General features: G+C 45.7%; 1 protein-coding gene across 1 annotated transcript in view; it reads right to left on the reverse strand.

Annotated features, from left to right (window-relative positions):
* The window catches only part of PLEKHA3 (pleckstrin homology domain containing A3), a 60,284-nt gene extending 47,575 nt beyond the window's left edge, over positions 1–12,709 (reverse strand). Inside the window, exon 1 of the mRNA XM_068245430.1 lies at positions 12,384–12,709. Coding sequence (XP_068101531.1) covers positions 12,384–12,423 — 40 coding nt within the window. The 5' untranslated portion in view covers positions 12,424–12,709. The remainder of the gene's footprint in view (positions 1–12,383) is intronic.
* Between the last annotated feature and the right edge of the window lie 7,181 nt (positions 12,710–19,890).

The following is a 19,890-nucleotide window of genomic DNA, read 5'->3' on the forward strand; positions in this document are numbered from 1 at the left end:
ATCGGCCCAGCAGGGCCAGAGCAATCCTCCGCGGCGGGTTACCCCGAGCTGAGCTCGGGATAACCGGCAAGGAGGTTAAGCAACTTCGGCTCCGTCTGCTGACGGCGCCGTCGTTACTCACTGTGCACCGCTATAGACTGATTCCTATTATAGTCTATGGCGGCGCTGGCTGCGCCCAAATCTAGCAGTGCTGAAAAGCACTGCTCCGTCTCAGGCACACTGGGATAATGACAAACTAACTACACAGCCCTTTACACATATATAAATCTTGAGATACTGGAGCCAAAATTTACTGACAGAACAAAAAACACAAGGGGAGATACTTAAGCCTGGTACACACATCTAATTATGATTGGCCAATCACTGACCAATTTTACCAGTAGTATTTTGAGGACAGTTTTACATCTATTTTTTGCATAGCAGTGGGGATGAGATGCGCCTGCCAGATCTCAATGCCAGAAATGACAAACATATGACCCTGCAGCTGAGTGCACCAACAAGGTCATATGCATAGCGCCACCCCCCTGCTCAGTGACGTACTCACTGCTGGGCACATCACGCTCATTGCCCATAGACTTGCATTACAGCAGGCTCCGTGCGGTAAGCACAGTGCCTGTGGTAACGTGCTGCTGCCCTTGCATCCAGCTTCTGGCACCATTGCCTTTCATTGCTTTAGCGGCATCATGCGGCAGATTAGGGCAATGCAATGTACAGTAGGTTTACCCTGCAAGTTTGAAAGGGCCCTGAGTTTATCTATACAATCTGTGCATACTATTCCAAATCTGTTTGCCCTCATACTACACAGAGGTGGTAAAACTGGCCAACTTCTTATTGATATGGATGATTAATGAAATGCAAATATTTTAGAGTTCATGTAGATTTATGCAAATATATGCAGCTTGAAAATGGACCAATCAATTTAAACCAGGGTGGGACCTGATTGGTCCATTTTCAAGCTGCATGTATTTGCATAAAAATTTACATAAATCTGCATGAACTTGGAAATATTTGCATCTCATTGACCATCCCTAGTTATTGACTGTGCAAATGTATTTGGAGAGGTAAGTAAACCTCTACCTCCCATTTTAAACAGTTTTTAACATGTTTTACTCTACTCTGGCGCCCCTGTTCGATAACTAATTAAGTATTCTAGTCCACCACTGTTCGAGGGGTGTTACCCCAATCTATTTCTTCTACAGAGAGTGACACTTTAGCCCGAGTGGGCTCGGGTCTAATCTACCCACCTGCAAATACAGTAGTTTCCTTAGCAGTAACCCACCTTTGTGAGTACCTCTCTTCTACCTCATTAACTGTAAATTTCAGGGCCAGATTTACCATAAGGCACTGTAGGCACGTGCTTACAGGCGCCCAATGATGGAAAGGCGGCTCGCTTCCCTCCCCATGTGCCTCGCTTCCTCCTTCTCTATGCAGAGTCCTGTCTGAGCAGATAGTAAATGAGGTTACTCACCCAGCTCTCAGCATTCTACTAACAAGTTCTCCCTTCAGTCAGGGGCAACTTAATACTAAGGGTACCTCTGGCTACTACTAAAAGGCACCTGTAGCTACTTATGATGGGCAAAGGATGTAAGGGAGAAGTGACAGCTGGGCCAGCCAGGACACTTGCGTTGCAGTTCAGCAGAGGTTTGGAGATTCATGGAGGGCGGAGTCTAGGGTGCCAGGACATCTGTGCCTATAAGCTCCTGTGATGTAAATCCGGGCCTGGTAAATTGCATTGTGCTAACCTACTACACCATCTGGGGCTCTTGATTTTTCCTTTGTGTTTTTCAATTAACATTTTTAGCATTGACTAAACGAGCAACTGCAAGCCGTCCCGCCTGCCTGAACCAGCCTTTAGCCAACCACCCGGCAGTGTTGTAGGTTTTAAGAAAGGTGACCGTAAAAAAAATGTGTTGTATACTACTTACACTTTTTGTATTACCAAAATAGGTCACCACTGGAAGTGTAGAAGAGGAATATTATCTCAACTCTCAACTCCACATGGGCGTTCCAAAAGTCCTCAGGTAATTGCTCTCTTTGAAAGAAATGTGCTTATTGAAGCACGTTGGTGTGTAAATAAATGATGAGTGACAAAAATAGAATTAGGATAGAGAGGCACCCAGTGACTAACATATTTAAACTTTATTGTTCCTACCATTGTCCCTGAGCAGATAAATGGATTGGGCTTAAAAGTCCTTTTTTATGCTTTTGAATATTTTTTTCACGGAGCAACTAAGAGACTGGAAGACAAGCTTAGCACTAATCATAATATAAAAAGTTATGGTTAGAGTTTGATGAAAAGTCTGTGTTAGTTTTTAGCATTTAGCAAAGAACAGGTTAGGGATATTAAAGGAATACTTAAGTCTAAAAAAAAAAAATGATATTTACTCACCCGGGGCATCCCTCAGCCCCCTGAAGCTGGATGGTGCCCTCGCAGCCCCGCTCCGATCGTCCTGTCCCCACCGGTGGTTACTTCCGGGTTCGGCGACAGCCGCTGACAGGCTGGGAACGCGAGTGATTTTCCGCGTTCCCAGCTGCTATATCGCCCTCTATGCTGCTATAGCGTATATGTTATACGTATATATAATATGTCAAGTTGTTTGCATGCGTACACATGCCTGATTGTCATCCAACAGACTAAAGTCAAATGATAATCAGGCTGCAGGTTGGTCCGTGTGTACTTAGCGTTAGGCAAGATTCCATTAGTCTATTTACAAGCTACAGAAATTTGCATACAACTTGGAATTATTTGCATCTCACTGACCATCCTCAGTGACTGGCTAAGCCGTACAACCCCCATGGCTAAAGGCCTGTACACACGCCTGACTAAGGCGGCTGATAACAACCGCCTCAGCCGATAGTCAGGTGTGTGTACAGCGGCCACCGCCCAGCAGATCAACTCACCCTCCCGACAGCAGATCGCGTGGTCTGTGCCGCTTCCCTGCCACATGACGTCATGCATGCGTCACTCCGAGGTTCCTCTGCCTCTTTCCCCCCCCCCCCTCCATAGCAACAAAACGCGTCATCAGATACATAGCTGACACATGTCTGTAAAGGCCAGCCAGCGATGTTGCCCTAGGAGATCAGGTCCTGATCCCCAACAGGCAATATAAAGGCAAGAAGTGTGTACATACCTTAACACTACTGTTAGTCCCACAGCAGGGTGCTTCACACTCATCAGCTCCTCTCTACAGAACGGGAAAGGTGTTTGGCAGATAGCAGAAAGTGTGTGTGTACAATCATAAAACAACCACAAAAAATTGGTTTTGGGTGATAAATATACAATGTGCGTATGCAGCTTTAGCCTGGGTTGTGGTTAAAGAGACAGGAATGGACAGTAGACTACTAGAGATTAGAGTTGTGAATGCTGATAGCTCTAAAGGGGCCCATACACCTAACGATTTTCCCGCCGATATACAGCCGATTCGATCACAGTGATCGAATCGGCTGTGAAATCGCCGCGCACACCGCTGACAGAACGATTGATTTCCGTCCGAAATCGATCCCGTCGATCCGTCCATGCGGAAGATTTTTCTCGATCCCCGGCGGGTCGGGAGTGCGTCGATAGCGGCGTTCAAATGCCCGACGACCGACGCAATACAGCGGGTATACATTACCTGTTCCGGCCGGCGCGAGTCCCCTGGTCTCTGCTGTCTTATCTGCTCTGGTCTGGTCTCCGGCATGCTTCACTTCTTCCTGCCCGGCAGGAAGTTTAAACAGTAGAGGTCGCTCTACTGTTTAAACTTCCTGCCGGGCAGGAAGAAGTGAAGCATGCCGGAGACTAGACCAGAGCGGAGAAGAAGACAGCAGAGACCTGGGGAGTCGCGCCGGCGGAGCAGGTAATGTATGCAGGGGGGGGGGGGGGGGGGGAGCGGCGGCAGCACCACCACAGATTGTGAACGGTTTCAGGCTGAAATCGGTTCACAATCTGTTTGCTGTAAGGCAGCCATACGATCCCTCTCTGATCAGATTCGATCAGAGAGGGATCTATCTGTTGAACGAATCTGATGGCAAATCGACCAGTGTATGTCCACCTTAACCCAGTTATATGGCACCTAGAAGCTGACACTCACAACAAGTAATCGCTCACTCAGATACGGCTACTACTGGAGCACTAAAAACGACTGGCCAAAGTTTAGTCCTGGTTGTTTAAAAATATGTAACAAAATTGCGCACATGAATAATTAGTGTTTAGATAAGCTGAGGTAATCAAACTATATGCATAAATATATGGTTAGTACCATATATATTTACTGGCATAAACCAATAAGAAAAAATAGTTAACAGCACAAAAAACTACATGTGTTATAATGCCACGAAACAGCCTAAGGCCCTTTTCACACGAACGTTTATTCCCGGCGTTTGAAAGCGGTGTGAATGCCTTATAATAGGAGCGAATGGTGGCGTTATTTTCTTTTGAACTGTAAGCGTTTGTAGGCGTACGATGAGCTGTGCTGTCGTACGTTTGTAAACCACCGCATGTCGCGTCTGGGATCGCCTACTGCCTACAAACGCTTGCCTAAAGGTGATGCAATCACCTCTGAACGCTTGCCAATGCTACGCAATCGTTTGGCAAGCGTTTGGGGAGTGTCTTGGGAGGACTGGAAGTGGCCCATAATGCCTTGAGGTGTAACAGGAAGTAATCTTCACTGTTCTGTTAGTTTACACCTCTTTTTGTAGGTGAAGTTCCAAGTTCAACACCATTTTTGCTATTTTACTTCCTAGATCATATAGCCATTTCCTGTTATCAAAATCAAAAGTTTTAGAAATTGAAGGTGTTCGTCTTTAAAAAAAAAATGATTTCTACTGCAAAAAAGAGTGTTTACTAAACACATTACACGGGTTAACGCAGCGTTTAACACCCAAGCGCGAACGCCTATTAAACGCCCTATAATGCTTACAAACTCACAAAACCACTTGAGCTGCTTCCATAAGTGTTTAACTAGCAGTAAACGCACTGCTCAACTACAGCCCGTGTGAAAGGGGCCTAAAGAATACATGCCAAACTCCGGCCCGTGGGCCAAATCTGACCATCACAGCCATTAAATTTGACCCTCAAGGGGTTTCCCCACTTTGTATTATGTTTGGCCCACTCAAGACCACCAGGGAAGCGATCTTGAAGGTGAAGCCCTAGATCACCAGGGAAGCCAAACATGGGGGAGGTAGGGGAAAGCACTAAGTAAAGCACTAATTACTAGGGAACTGTATAGGAGAGGGTGGGGCCACTAGACACAAGGGAATTGTATAGGGCAGGATGGGAGCCACTAGACACCAGGTAACTGTATAGGGGAGGGAAGACCACTAGACACCAGGGAACTGTATAGGAGTTGGAGGGGCCAATTAGACACCAGGGAACTTTATAAGGTGGCCAGTAGATGTTCCCAGTGTTTGTATTGGAGTTTGACACCCCCAGCCTAAAGTAATAGCCAGATCACATGGGAGTCTGCGGGATGGGCTTGTGGCATCTTGTCTAAGCGATGCTAAATGCGTCATTGCATTTCATTTTGACTTCCATAGGGGGACACGGAAGTGCTGAACTAAACCGATCCTGGACACTGACGAGGTGAGAGGACAAGATCTGGTGCGACGTTTACATGAATGACGTAAAAAGCCGTAAATGTAGTTTAAAAAGCACTTCCATTCACTTAAAGGGAATGTCCAAGCAAAATAAAAAAATGAGTTTCACTTACCTGGGTCTTCTACCAGCCCCATGCAGCCATCCTGTGCCCTCATAGTCACTCACTGCTGCTCCAGTCCCCCGCTGGCAGCTTTCTGACCTCGGAGGTCGGCGGGACGCATTGCGTACATTTTTACGCATTCCCGCTAGTGCAGGAACATTAACACATACATTTTTACGCATTACTGGTTTAATGCGTAAATTTTTACGCATTAAACCAGTAATGCGTAAAAATGTATGTGTTAATGTTCCTGCACTAGCGGGAATGCGTAAAAATGTACGCAATGCGTCCCGCCGACCTCCGAGGTCAGAAAGCTGCCAGCGGGGGACTGGAGCAGCAGTGAGTGACTACGAGGGCACAGGATGGCTGCATGGGGCTGGTAGAAGCCCCAGGTAAGTGAAACTCATTTTTTAATTTTGCTTGAACCTTCCCTTTAAATGGACAGTGAATGATTACGCTTGAACGACTATGCCACCCCGTTTAGATGCTGCCCTAGGCTAAAGCAGCACAGGTAATAATACACTGATTACAAATTACCACACGAGAGTACTTTCTACACCAACTAACAAACTGTTATACAGCAAGTGATGTGAGTGAGAAGCTGGCTATAATGAAAATATCCAGTGCAATGCATTTCATAGGCAGAGGCTCATTTCCTCAGAGTATCCGAAACAGACAGGAGATCATCACCTAAAAAGACATTAGGATCTGCGATAAATGAACTGAGATGAGTACAGAGTACTGGACAAAGGTCCAGGGAATTTCTGTCTGGGCCAATAACTCATGGGAGGCTACATGCCAGATTTTCACAGTCGTTTAGGGCTGCGTTTGTGGTTTATTGCCAATCCTACACCCTACCCTATACCTGAAACTTACCTTATTACTGGCTTCTCACCCAGATTACCCATTTCTAGTTACTGTATATTCTGGCGTATAGGACTACTTTTTAACCCTTGAAAATCTTCTGAACAGTCAGGAGTCGTCTTATACGCCTGGTTTTCATTGACTCTCAGATCTCGCTGCTGAGGACTGTAGTGAAGCGGCGCAGGTGCACATGTGCAAGATATGAGAGACAGAGGAGGAGGTAAATAGGATACAAGGGTGGGCCAGAAGGGTGAAAGATGTGTGTTTTATGGGAACAGGGCAATCTATTTTTCCATACGCCTCTGATAACCATGGAGACATGGGGAGCTGACCAATCCACTTAGGGAGTGGGAGAGTTGACCAATCCAACCAGTCAATCGCCTATATACTGTTATATGCTGGGTACCACATACAGTACAGCACCAGTATCTGTTCATACATAGCACCAGTATATGATTTTTTTATTATTTTTTTTTACTTGGTGTGCGTTGGAAGAGGGGTAGTCTTATACGGCGAGTATAACCCAAACTCTATATTTTGACTGAAGTTGGGGGGTCGTCTTTTTTGCCCAGTCGTCTTATACGCCGGAATATTTTGTTTTATGCTTCACAGGTTGTATGTTAGTTTACAAATTATTTTCATGTCAACTGATAGCTCGATCTCGTCAGAGGTGGCTGTACGATGATTCAGCAACTTTCAGAACTGTAACCCATTGGTTTTCGACTCCCTCTTTTAGTGAATATTCCCTCTCCAGCTGAGAGATGCAGAAATCACACTACACTCACGTTGGTGAAAATGCATCTGATTTATGTATTTGAAACAAGATATATAAAGCCAGTCACTGAATGCAGGATTATACAGACCAATCAGCTTTGTCTACACAATGGCATACATGTTTGGCTATCTGACCCTAGTTTGTCATTAATATTTACATGCACGATTTCCACTTTAACACAATGGTGTACATTTTAGTATGTTTGGCAACCTGACCTTAGGTTAATTTACTTACATACACAATAGCAAAGACTCATAGAAACAATGCATTCTAGCTTACATAAGTGGTCACAAGATTAATCGGTATTGCATTTTAACAAGTAGCAAACATTTAACAAACTTGATCAACAATAGTGAATTACACTGAGGGATTTACAACAATGCACACTTGTGTGAGGTACAAGAAATTCCTATTGTCTCTAAAGGTAAATAAGTTGTTCTTTGATTATATAACAGGTTCTTTACGACAATGCATGAAAGGAATCTTCTCATCTCTGTTGAATTGGCTTTCATGCTAATACGTAGTTATTTACAGTTCCTTGGATATATGTGTAAACCCAGGTTTACAGGTATTTGGTCCAGCAGGGGTGACTAGAACTAATTTGTTTTCTGTCTCTGTTTCTGTCTGCAATTTACCTGCCTTCCATATTCCATAAGAAATGTTCTCTTCTCATTGGTTGGAGAAATTATATAATTTTAGGACATCTGCTGTAGTGTACGTCCTTAAATATCAGGGTGATATTAATAGCACTTTAAAAAAAGCTTTTATCACCACCTATGGTTGTCTAGTTTAGACTAAGTATTACTACTTGTCTTCATTTTATGCTTTTTATAGTAAGGACCCGTTTCAACTTCAACCAGTGTGCATCTTCAAGATGCAAACCGGCACTTGGTGTGATGCGAGATCCCATCCAAATCCATATAGTCAATGCCATGCATGGCTATGGGGATTCACATGTGCACCCCATTTATTAATTTTTTTCGCTACATACCATCCCGTTTTTCCTCACTTTTTTTGCTCCATGCCATCTGTTTTTTCCCCACGTGACAATTGGATGGCAGGCTGTTGATTTCAATAAGCTGCATTTCCCAATCCAAATTCGCATGTGGGGAAACGCAGCGAATAGTCCCTAATAAAAACTATTCCAAAAACGCATTTTTTTCATAATAAATATAGGTTTTTAAATACTTCATACATATTTGTCTGTCAGCTATAATACATTGTTTCTTTTCAAATTTTCATATCATACTACAAGTATATTCTGTTTACCTTACCTTATCTACACTCGTTATTCATCGGTATAATCCCATATACTAACCGAAGGTTGTAAATCTGCACGGACCCAGATGCACCTGTGGGCGGCGGCTTAGTGTGGACAGCGATGTTGTGGCTAGTGGCTTAGTGTGGGCAGCGCAGTTCTGGGCAGCGGCGCCGTAGTGTGAGTTGAAGCTTAGTAAGGTGCTTGTGGTGTGTGTGCTTTATGAGCAATTCTTTTGAGAATCGAGGGTTTGCTGGTAACTTCGGAAAGGGAAGCCGACCTTGGACACATTTAGCCGATTGACTGACATATACAGGGAAACAACGGGTACTTACTGTACACGAAACATAGGATCAGTCTTCAAACATGCTTTTTTTTTTTTTTTTTTTTTGAATAATCATTTGCAAAAAGACTGGCCACAGATGCCTCTCCTTTGTACCAGGTCTACCAAGTTTCTTGCTGTACTCCAGAACTGCTGGGCTGCAGCACCAGGCAGCTAATGAGTATACCATTACAAGAAGCGTGATGAGATGTGACAAGTACAAGCGTGTTGTCCACTGCAAAGACTTTCTAAGCTGCTGGAACCTTTCATACAGATGCAAAAGTGTACCCAAATATAATTTACACAAATACACACGTATAAGGACTGTCGCTCAGCAGGAAATGTGTCTCAATCCCTCGGGTGATGGTCTAGTGTCACCCTCGAACCCTCTGGAAACAGATTCTTGCCCAAGGTGGCCTTTATCGTCCACCTCGCCGAGTTTAAACTAGTGTGTAGGTTGGTAGCTGTGGTGTAAACCCCCTTGGTCTAAACCAGAACTTTGTACAGGACCAATCAGCTGTAGAAACATTATTATTGAATTGATACCTGTCAACTTGACTGAATGATCAGCTGACAGGAAATAACTTGTTTCCAACCCTGCCTAGCTGTGTACAACGTTTCAGATCTGCTCACACTTCCTTTGGAGCAAGAAAATTCCTTTAGGCTGGATTCACAGTGGCCAGTTGCATAATGCACGAGTTATAATGCGTTAAAATGAGTGTGAACTGCAGTGGAGACTGGGCATAGACTTTAATGTAAAGTCTGCATGCAGCAAGTTAGAATAATACGATCAGTTACAACGCTTTACTGTGAACAGCCCATAGAATTATATGGGCAGTTAGTTGACATGCAGAATTATTCTACAATGCAACTGAGCACTGTGAACCTAGCCTAAGGGCTCGTTTCCACTGTTGCGGAATCGCCTGGATTCCACCGCGGACGAAATCGCATGCAGATGTGTTTCCGCATGCGGATTTCCCCGCGATTTCGCATGGCAAGGAGCCAAGCGAATTTAACCATGTCACTGCCTGTGTAAAGCTCCATAGACTTACATGCGAAATCGCACGCGAAATCGTGGGAAATCCGCATGACAAAGCCGCATGCGATTTCCCTATTAAAAGCATTGCGGGCGATTCGCCCGCATTCCTGCCGCACGCAAAACCTGACGGCTCTGCCGCGCAGATTTACCCCGCACGCCAAAACGCACCCGCACGACGCACAAGTGGAAACAATCCCATCCACTTGTATTGACTATGCGAATCCGCATGCGGTGCCTGCATGCGGATTCGCTATAGTGGAAACGAGCCCTAAAAGTCCAGTTTTCACCCCATCAAGTAAATTGTGATACTATATTTTACCACAAGTGGCTAAAATGTTAATCCCTTCATTACCACTAATGCTATGCTAACAAATGGAAGTTCATTTGGCCAAATCCTTGCTTACAAACCTGTCACTTTAGTGAGAAATCTTGCTAATATTAGAAACCTACCGTATGTAACACCATTTCAAATGATTAGGTAGAACAGTGGACTGTGGGTAGCATTCTGTCACCCGGAGAGTGATGGCAAAGCAGCTAAAAAAAGGGAGCCCGGGGTCGCCCACTATGTGAACTGCGACTACCAACAGCAGGCAAAGTGTCCGCAATTAGCAACCTGCAGTTTACATAGCGGCCGGCCCCAGGCGTCCAAGGTTAGGCGCCATGGTGGAGGGGTTATTTGTTGTGGGGGGAGTTATAAGTTGCCCACGTGGGGGAGGGGGGAGGTTATATGTTATCCCGGGGGGGTTATTAATTGCCCACCAGGAGAAAGTTCTGTGTGAGAGCAGGAAGAGGTTAGTTCATAGTGGAATATTGCCAAATATTACATATATATCAATTAAGTAGTAGAATATCGTTAACGTTAAGCCTAGACCGAATTTTTGATTTTTCGCGGTTTCCGCCTGGTGCAAATTAGCGTGCGTCATTTTCAAATGTATGCAATGACAGGAGCTAGTCTAGATTACAGGAACCAGCAGGAAACCTCATAGGGAACAGTTCTCCAATCACACACCCTCTACAGCACAAAGTGTTGTGATTGGCCAAATAGTGTGGGCGTAATTTACTAAAACCTATCTAAAACCTAGCAGTCCGAGAGTATGCTGTCCACCCAACCATGTTAGCGGAATTTCCCTATGAGGTTTCCTGCCTGGTAACCCAAAAGTAGACTAGAGCCCAGTGATGTTCGTCAATGCTTTTTTTCAATTAAACCTGCAGAAAGTGCTATATTAGTTTGGGGTACACAGCAGGAAACCTCATAGGGAAATTCTGCTAACATGATAGGGTGAAAAGCACCCTCTAGCACTGCTAGGTTTCCAATAGGCTGTACAGTAGTGAACTACGCCCACGCTATTTGGCCAATCACAATGCTTCGTGCAGTAGAGGGCGCTGTACCTGGAGAACTCTTTCCTATGAGGTAGCCTGCTGTAGGGGTGGGCAGTGGCGAGAGAGGCTCCAGCTTTATGGCGCTGTGTAGGAGGGGGCGCACAACTCACTCAGCTATCATTCCCCTGTTGTGTTTGAAGGAGAGGAAATAATAAAAGGGGATTCATGGCAGTGACTGCAAGCCAGATAACTAGAGATTAGGGTGTTGGGGGCCCTGGGTAGCCTCTTAGTCTAATAGCAATTAGTGTGTGACGGCTGGGTGGGAGGGATGGAGGGGGTCACTTTAGTGTCTCAGCCTTGGGTGCTGAAAGACCTTGTCCTGCTGGGTCACCTAAAGTAGACTACCCCCAATAGAGAACATTCTAACGGTTTCAAACTGAAATCCCAGAGAGTATCTGGCAATTACAAATCATGCAGAGCATGGGCATAGTGATAGGGGGTGCAGAGGTTGTGCCCGCATCGGGGCCCTTAGGTCAGAGGGGCCCCGCCTCAACTGCAGTATTAGCTCTCTATTGGTCCTGTGCTCATAATAATCACTTATATAGATACTTTGAATAGTGATAATTATTAACAAACTGCTCCCTATTCCCTTCTTGCACCCCTGACACTAGTTGCCACCGGCAGATTTTGGTCCGCTGTATCAATTGTTATGTATAGAGTGCTTGGGGGGCCCCAATGTAATACTTGCATCGGGGCCCACAGCTCCTTAGCTAAGCCACTGATGCAGAGGGTCAATCAATGATCCCAAATGGTACTTTTAATAAGGAACATCTGTCACCTGTTGGATTGGCATTATGCAGAAGGATTTCAGCAGAATTAGATCCTAGCTTTGGCACCACCTGAGTGCAAGCAGGCATCTATGATAGAATTAGATGGGGGGGAAGGGGCAGCACTGGACTATCCACCACCAGGCCCTAGGTACCCACTTAGACTGGCTTGTCAATGATATAGATTTAGCCCTCTGTTCCCAATCAGTGTGTGTGTCCTATTTATATATAAATGACAACACATAAATGAAATGCCCAGCGTGTCACCTGTAAACAGATACAGAACACACACAGACTGCATACCTGTGATGTAATTGGTCCATTTGTACAGAACTCCTTCCATCGCTGGTGTCAGTGCAGCGGGGTCAGTTCATCCTCTGCCTCCCTCTCTCTCTGCTGGGGCTGATGGGCGGAGCGGGACGGGCTAGACGGGCGGACTGCTCAGCATAGTGCCGCCAGGAGCTCCGGCGTGGAGCCTGGATACAGCAGCGCCCGGTTCCCCCATGCAGACACCCTGGAGGTGGTGCTGCTGCTGCTGCTTCTTCCTACCACTGTCACTGCGCTTCCCGTGCACTCAGCGCTGACCCTATGGCGTCTATTCACTTCCTGGTGTAGAGGGAGGTCGTGTGTGTGTGTGAGCAATGCCAGAGATAATGCCAGGCGGCTGGGCGCTGCTGCACACACAGCTCTCATCCACATGGAACTATTATCACACCGCTGCTCCAGTCTTGCTAGCCAGGACATTTTCAAAGCTTATTTTTGTGGGAGCAAAATGTCAGAGATAGAGCCATAGAAAAATGCTGCCCCTTTTCCAAAAGTACCCCTCTCAACAGCATTAACCTTTTCCTAAGGACGAGCATGCCTAAATGCCTTCTTACTCCAAGTCTTAACCCCTTCTTGACCTAGCCTCCTCTGTAACGTTAATGACACCTGACCTGACTTCACCCCTTTATTAGTGAACCAGAAACAGGGCCGGATTTATCATAAGGCACTGTAGGCACGTGCCTACAGGCGCCTGATGATGGAAAGGCAGCTCACTCCCCTCCACTAGTGCCCCCCCCTCCCTCTCTCCTTCCCTATGCAGAGTGTAAATGCTACTGAATACTGAGGATAGCTCTGGCTGACTATTACTAAAGGGCACCTGTAGCTACCTACACTGGGCAGGGAAAGTAAGGGAGAAGTGACAGCTGGGCCAGCCAGCACACTTGTAGTGCAGTTTGTTAGGGGTTTGTAGGTTCATGGTGGGCGACGTCCAGGGCGCCAGGACATCTGTGCCTATAGGCTCCTGTGAGGTAAATCCGGGCCTGACCAGAGACAAAGCACCCTCATGTATTTTACCATATATATCAATGGGAACATTAGTGTAAACACCTAACCTGCTGTCTGTTTCATTTTTTACTGCTCAGCCTGCTTCTAGTATCCAATCTGAAACAAGGGCTGCAGCACATTACTGCAGGCACTGCGGAGCCTGCTGTAATGGAAGTCTATGGGCGTCGCACGTAGTGTAAACGACTGAGCGTGGTGTGTCAAGGCACATGTGCGCGGACTGACAAGAATCCCAGTGACATACTAGGGAATATGTCAGTGAACAGGGCCCGTCGCTATGTGTATGATCTTGTTGGCGCACTCTGCCGTCAAGGGAGGACTGTCCAGGGGGAAGGGGGAGATCTCAGGCTGCCTCTCAATGATTTAGGGCTGGTGCAGTGCCCGAGGCATTCAGGTTTTTGTAGAAGGCAATGTGAACCACTAGGCTGGCTGAGGGAAATAAAAATGCAATACAGAGCAATTAGAGGACGGGCAAGCTGGTAAATGTACACAGCAGGATACAGATCAGAGGTTTGCCTATAGTGTCCGTAGAAAAAAATAAAACTATGTCTTCTCTCTCACCATCATAGCTCCCAACTATCCCTCTTATGAAGGGACAGACAGTCCATCTTTGGACATAAGTGTGTGTATGTGGTGAGCCTTGGGGAATTAAGGTGGCCATGCATCTGCCTATTCCGTGATCAACCAACTGTTTTGATAATTACTATCGAATTGGATGAAAATTGGTGCTGCCACAAGCATGTCCAATCGACGATTTTTCTGATTTCGGGCGGAAATTGGTCAAATCTGAGATGCTGGGAAATCCCAGGCTGATGTGGTTGATCGAGTGCACAGTGGTAAGGGCATGCAATAATCACGATCGACAGATATGACGGAAGCCCCTGGCCATCGTCTCTCCAAATGTATTATGTGACCTCTGATGCCTGCGCATTTATACTTTACCTGTCACGCTGTCCTGCAAGTGTCCTTGCTGTATTTCCGCATGGCGCCTCATGTGATTACCGGCATATAGCAAGCGGGTCACATGTGTTTGGGCTGATACAAAAGAAAACATTGAGAGCCCGATATAGTGTAGTATGTATTGGATATGATGGATAGTGAAAGTAAGTAAATTGGTACTCACAATCCAGGGTTACCCGATAGGCAACCACTGTAAATGCAGGTGGGGAGAGACCTGACCCTACTCAGGATTAAGAAGTCGTTCTCTGTAGATCGGAAAGTTGGGGGTATATCACCCCTCCACCCAGGGGTCGACACAGGTATCGCAGGATATGAATAGAGGCTCCAACAGGATAAAATATGCTAAAAACTTTAAAAATGCCGAGGCGGCAGTGGTGGACTTACCTCCTCGAAGCAGACATGAAACTGTACATTTTCAAAGGTTAAAGAGAACCCGAGGTGGGGTTCTGACAATGCTATCTGCACACAGAGGCTGGGTCTGCTTATATTGCCCAGCCTCTGTTGCTATCTCAATCCCCCCTAAGTTCCCCCTGCGCTCTGCTATCCCCATAAATCACAGCCGCGCTGACGACACGCAGCGGGCTGTGTTTACATTTGCAGCTGTCGCTCTCGCAACTCCCCCGCCTCCTGCATAGCTCCGGTCCCCGCCCTCATCCCTCCCCTCCCCGCTGATTGGAGGGAAGGGACGCGGGCAGGGACCGGAGCTATGCAGGAGGCGGGGGAACGGCGAGAGTGACAGCTGCAAATGTAAACATAACCCGCTGCGTGTCGACAGCGCAGCTGTGATTTATGGGGGCCAGCAGAGCGCAGGGGGAACTTAGGGGGGAATTGTATTGCAACAGAGGCTGGGCAGTATAGGCAGACCCATCCTCTGTGTGCAGATAGCATTGTCAGAACCCCACCTCGGGTTCTCTTTAAAGAGATTCTGTATTGTTAAAATCGCACAAAAGTAAACCTACCAGTGCGTTAGGGGACATCTCCTATTACCCTCTGTCACAATTTCGCCGCTCCCCGCCGCATTAAAAGTGGTTAAAAACAGTTTTAAAAAGTTTGTTTATAAACAAACAAAATGGCCACCAAAACAGGAAGTAGGTTGATGTACAGTATGTCCACACATAGAAAATACATCCATACACAAGCAGGCTGTATACACCCTTCCTTTTGAATCTCAAGAGATCATTTGTGTGTTTCTTTCCCCCTGCATCTCTCATGCACTGAAGTTTCAGGCTGCTCTTTTCTTCCTGCAAACAGCTTTGCCCATGTCTGTAATTCCTCACTATGTGAAAGCCCAGCCAGCTCAGAGGACGATTTATCCAACTTGTAAAAGATAAGAGAGAAGAGAGAAGCTGCTCTAATCTAAATAACACACAGGCAGTGTGCATAGAGGGGCCTGGAAGGCGGAGTTCATAGCAGAACCACAACACTGAAGAACTTGGCAGCCTTCCAGACACAGGCTGACAAGTCTGACAAGAGATACATAAGTTGATTTATTACAGAGACTGTGATAGTACAAAGTGCTGCAGTAAGCCAGAACACATTAGAATAGCTTTTGGAACTTGTAGGATGATAAAAAACAGGATGCAATTTTTGTTACGGAGTCTCTTTAAGATTTATTGACATACTCCAAAAAAAAGAGAAAAGCAATTTGGTCTGAGGGTGCCATAAACACGGGCCCCTAGTTTGTGTTTTCCCCCCAGGTCGAAAGGTCCTAGTCCTCCCCTGTTTGCCGCAAAGTCATTTGATTGACATTTTTTGCAATGTAGAGGTGACGAGAAAAACACAAACAGGTCCGGGAGCCCACTCTGGTGCAATATCGTTAGTATATATGGATAAGGTGCAAACAAGCAAAATATATACTCACAAGTCTGGGTTGCAGCAAAGGCAACCACTTGTGTTAGCAGGTGGAGAAGTACCGTCTCCACTCGGCCTTGTGCTCCCCAGCTGGTCGCTGCTCCTGGTAAAAAATGATTTTTCGTCGGGAAACTCGACTCAAATCACCCTCGATATACAGTGTATATGAGGGAGGGTAACTACTTAAGATCGGGATAGGAGGCGCCCGGTCTAGGAAGCGTCACAGTGTGGATAATACTGCAATGGATGGATACTCCAATCACTATAACATATGGAATAATAGGATAAAATAGTCCTACCTCACAGCGTATGGCAGGACATAAAGGCTCATAGGAGTCACGATTAGATATTCGAACTTTTTTTTTTTTTATTTTAACAATAGGTGCACTTCGACAACGCGTTTCTCGGCTCAACGCCGCTTCTTCAGGTCAATACAAGTGCCTGTGAAACTTGTGAGTCACGAATCCGGGCGCCTAAAAACGCCTAAAAAAAAAAAAAAAAAGTTCGAATATCTAATCGTGACTCCTATGAGCCTTTATGTCCTGCCATACGCTGTGAGGTAGGACTATTTTATCCTATTATTCCATATGTTATAGTGATTGGAGTATCCATCCATTGCAGTATTATCCACACTGTGACGCTTCCTAGACCGGGCGCCTCCTATCCCGATCTTAAATTTTTTGCAATGTGGCTGGAGCATCGAAACGCACAAAAACAAGTGTAAAACCGGCCTCATTGTTACTACAACCTTCCTCATGCTATGTGTAACCCCCCTTTAACCCTCTTGTTGCTGTCTAAATCTATCACCTACTCCCCGTAACACTTTTGTGAGATTTAGGCTTTCCCCTCAGGGTCCTTTCACAAATGTGCAATGCAACGCATACAGTACATGAAAGTATGCTTCACTGCCCCTGTAAACAAGCATGTTGTCCTGTAAATGCACAGCATGTTGTGTGTTACTCCGACAGAATGTACCACATCGCACCCAATGTGAACTTACCATAGCAATATAATTGCATTGCATTGGGATGCGATTATATTGTCAGCTGTAAAGAAACATCAATGGTTGCAGTGTGAAAGAACCCTAAGGCCCCATTTACACTTAATCAGTTGATACACGGGTTTTTTTTTTCTTCTCCATAGCAGTGCATTATGGAAAATCTTGCAGTTAAAACCCGTATAGTGTGAACTGTGCCATAGGAAAACATGGGCGTTATTTTAAAAATGTGTTGTCCTTTCAGTTATAACTGAGAGCAACTGAATAAGTGTTAATTGGACCTAAGGGCCTATTTTCACTTGCATTTACCCACATACAATTCGAGAGGGGAAATGCTGCCCATTTTGACAATAGATTTGTCGTCTGAAACACATGCTGGTGTGATTCACATGGCGTGCTGCAGTTTACCGCTGCATGCATCTGAATCCCTAAAGCCTTGGCACGGCTACAAGGATTCAGATGTGTACTTAGAGCACAGCATGCGTCCAGTAAAATGCACGTCGGCATGGTGGAAACCGGCCCTAATACCTGACACCTAACATAAACTTCCTCCCTACCTTCACACTGCATCCATTGCATTGCACAAGACAACATAATCCCAATGTTATGTGGTTATATTGTAATAGTACGTTCACATTTGCGCATTGAGGGCCTGAGCCCACTGATGCGGTTGTGTGTGTCCGCTTTTCAGTTACACATCAATATTAGAGATGCTGAAAAGCATACAGAAGCGGATACAACTGCGTTAGTAGGCTCAGGCCTTAATGGTGTGGTGCAGCAGGTTCAACTGTAATGACGTGTAGTGTGCTGTTTTTCAGAATGCAAGTTGTGTCCATTTTCTGGGATCAGGTTCTTTGGGCACCATGATCGGCTGGTGTCTAATAGGCTCCTGTGTTGAATGTCCGCTATCAAGCATCCAAGTGGTCATTTGGGCGCCTGATGTGGCTAGTAGGGTTAGGCATTCAGTGATCTAAAGCGGGACATTTTCTTTGATGGGTGGGGTAGAGTTGCGGTTGATCGACAATTGCTTATCACTGTATGGCACTGAGCAGTGTAATGCTAGAGGAGATAGAGGCAGGCCCAGGACTTCCATTGATATTAACAGGGCCCTGAGAGCTTTGGGGCACAAATTTTTACCATCAGTACAGTGTTAAATGTTAAGGGGCCCCACTTTCATTTTTTACCTATAACCCCATTTTACCTAACCTGTCACCAGGAAGCTGTTCAATCGATTCTCAAGTCCAGTAGGGCATTACATCAATCTCTACCACACAACTGTTTTCTGATCAGGAAGTGATCAGTCTTGCCAAATTCAGCCATTATGGACCCATGTAAGGCTAGTGACACAATTCTCATCACAGGACATTTTGGTGTTCTGTCTTTATTGAATTCAGATTGTGGGTGACTTGTTTCTGTTCATTTTTCCTCAGGAACAGAGTCATGCCTGAGTCATAGGGATAGCTATGTGGTAAGTCTAATCAAAGTAACTACTAATAGTTGTTACACACTAGTTGGACTGACATATACTGTACTTCTTTAACAAGCTTCTGATACAAAGTTGCTGCGCCATTCAGTTTTCTAGTCACTGTAATCATTTCAATGAATTGCCTGAAGATCACATGTCTGACTTACTTAACAACTCTCCTAGGTAATTCAATGAACAACTCAATCTCCTGTCAAAGGAGCAGAGAGAAAGCAATAAAATGTTTTTCCTATTGAATTTAATGGAACTGTCATATTTCTTTTGTTAGATGGATACTGAGGTCAGCGAAGTAAAATGTCTCTATCAGTGAGAGAGACAGCTTTTAAAACATGGTGGTTTGTAATTGTTATACTGTATATGGAAGTATTGATATTGATAAGTTTTATTTGTATTTCTTCTCCCCAGCTCTCTACTGTTATTTATTGATATACTTGTCTTGTGTTTCCCTGTAAAATGTGTGGTTGAGGTGCAGTGTGAGACCTGGAGGAAGTAAGGAGCTGACTGACTATGGACTTTTACTTGGGTTTTAAGCTCTGCACAGGGACGATTCTGGACTTGCCGATGGTCTTGCAGGCGTTACTACGGAACTATCATTGGACTAATCACTGCAATCGATCAGTAGCAGTGACCTATCAGATGTCACTGCTACTGATCAAGTGCAGTGATTGACTCAATGATGGTGCCGTGGTCCCACCCACAAGACCATCAGCAGCAGTTAGCAAAAGGAGCACCAGATGGTTGGAATTGGCCAGACTGGTGCCAGTATCCTCGCCTGATTAATCGCAGCAGGTGCCACCGGTCGAATGAGGACGGGAATTTGGGGAGGTGTGGATGAGTAGGATAGTGTGTGTGCCAGGAAGGCGGTGAGGGGAGTGGGGAGGAGGTAGGTGCCAGGTGGCCCAAACTGTTTGTCCAGATGCTGCCTCCTTGATTTTGCTGCCTGAATCACGTGATTGGTGACAGGTGGCTTCATGGCTTGCTACACACGCCAGATGAAACTCGGCGTGGCGGCTGATAATGGCCACCTCTGCTGAGAATCTAGCGTGTGTACAGCAGCCCCCAAACTCCTCTCGACCACTTGGGCAGCGATCCACCCAGACAGATTGCGGCGGCTGAGGGCATTGTTCTCACCACTTACACTGCCCCTTGCATGTCGTCACTCCTGGGGACACTTTGCCCACCCATAGAGCAGA

The sequence above is a fragment of the Hyperolius riggenbachi genome, chromosome 7, assembly GCF_040937935.1.
Source record: "Hyperolius riggenbachi isolate aHypRig1 chromosome 7, aHypRig1.pri, whole genome shotgun sequence".
NCBI classification, from domain to species: domain Eukaryota; kingdom Metazoa; phylum Chordata; class Amphibia; order Anura; family Hyperoliidae; genus Hyperolius; species Hyperolius riggenbachi.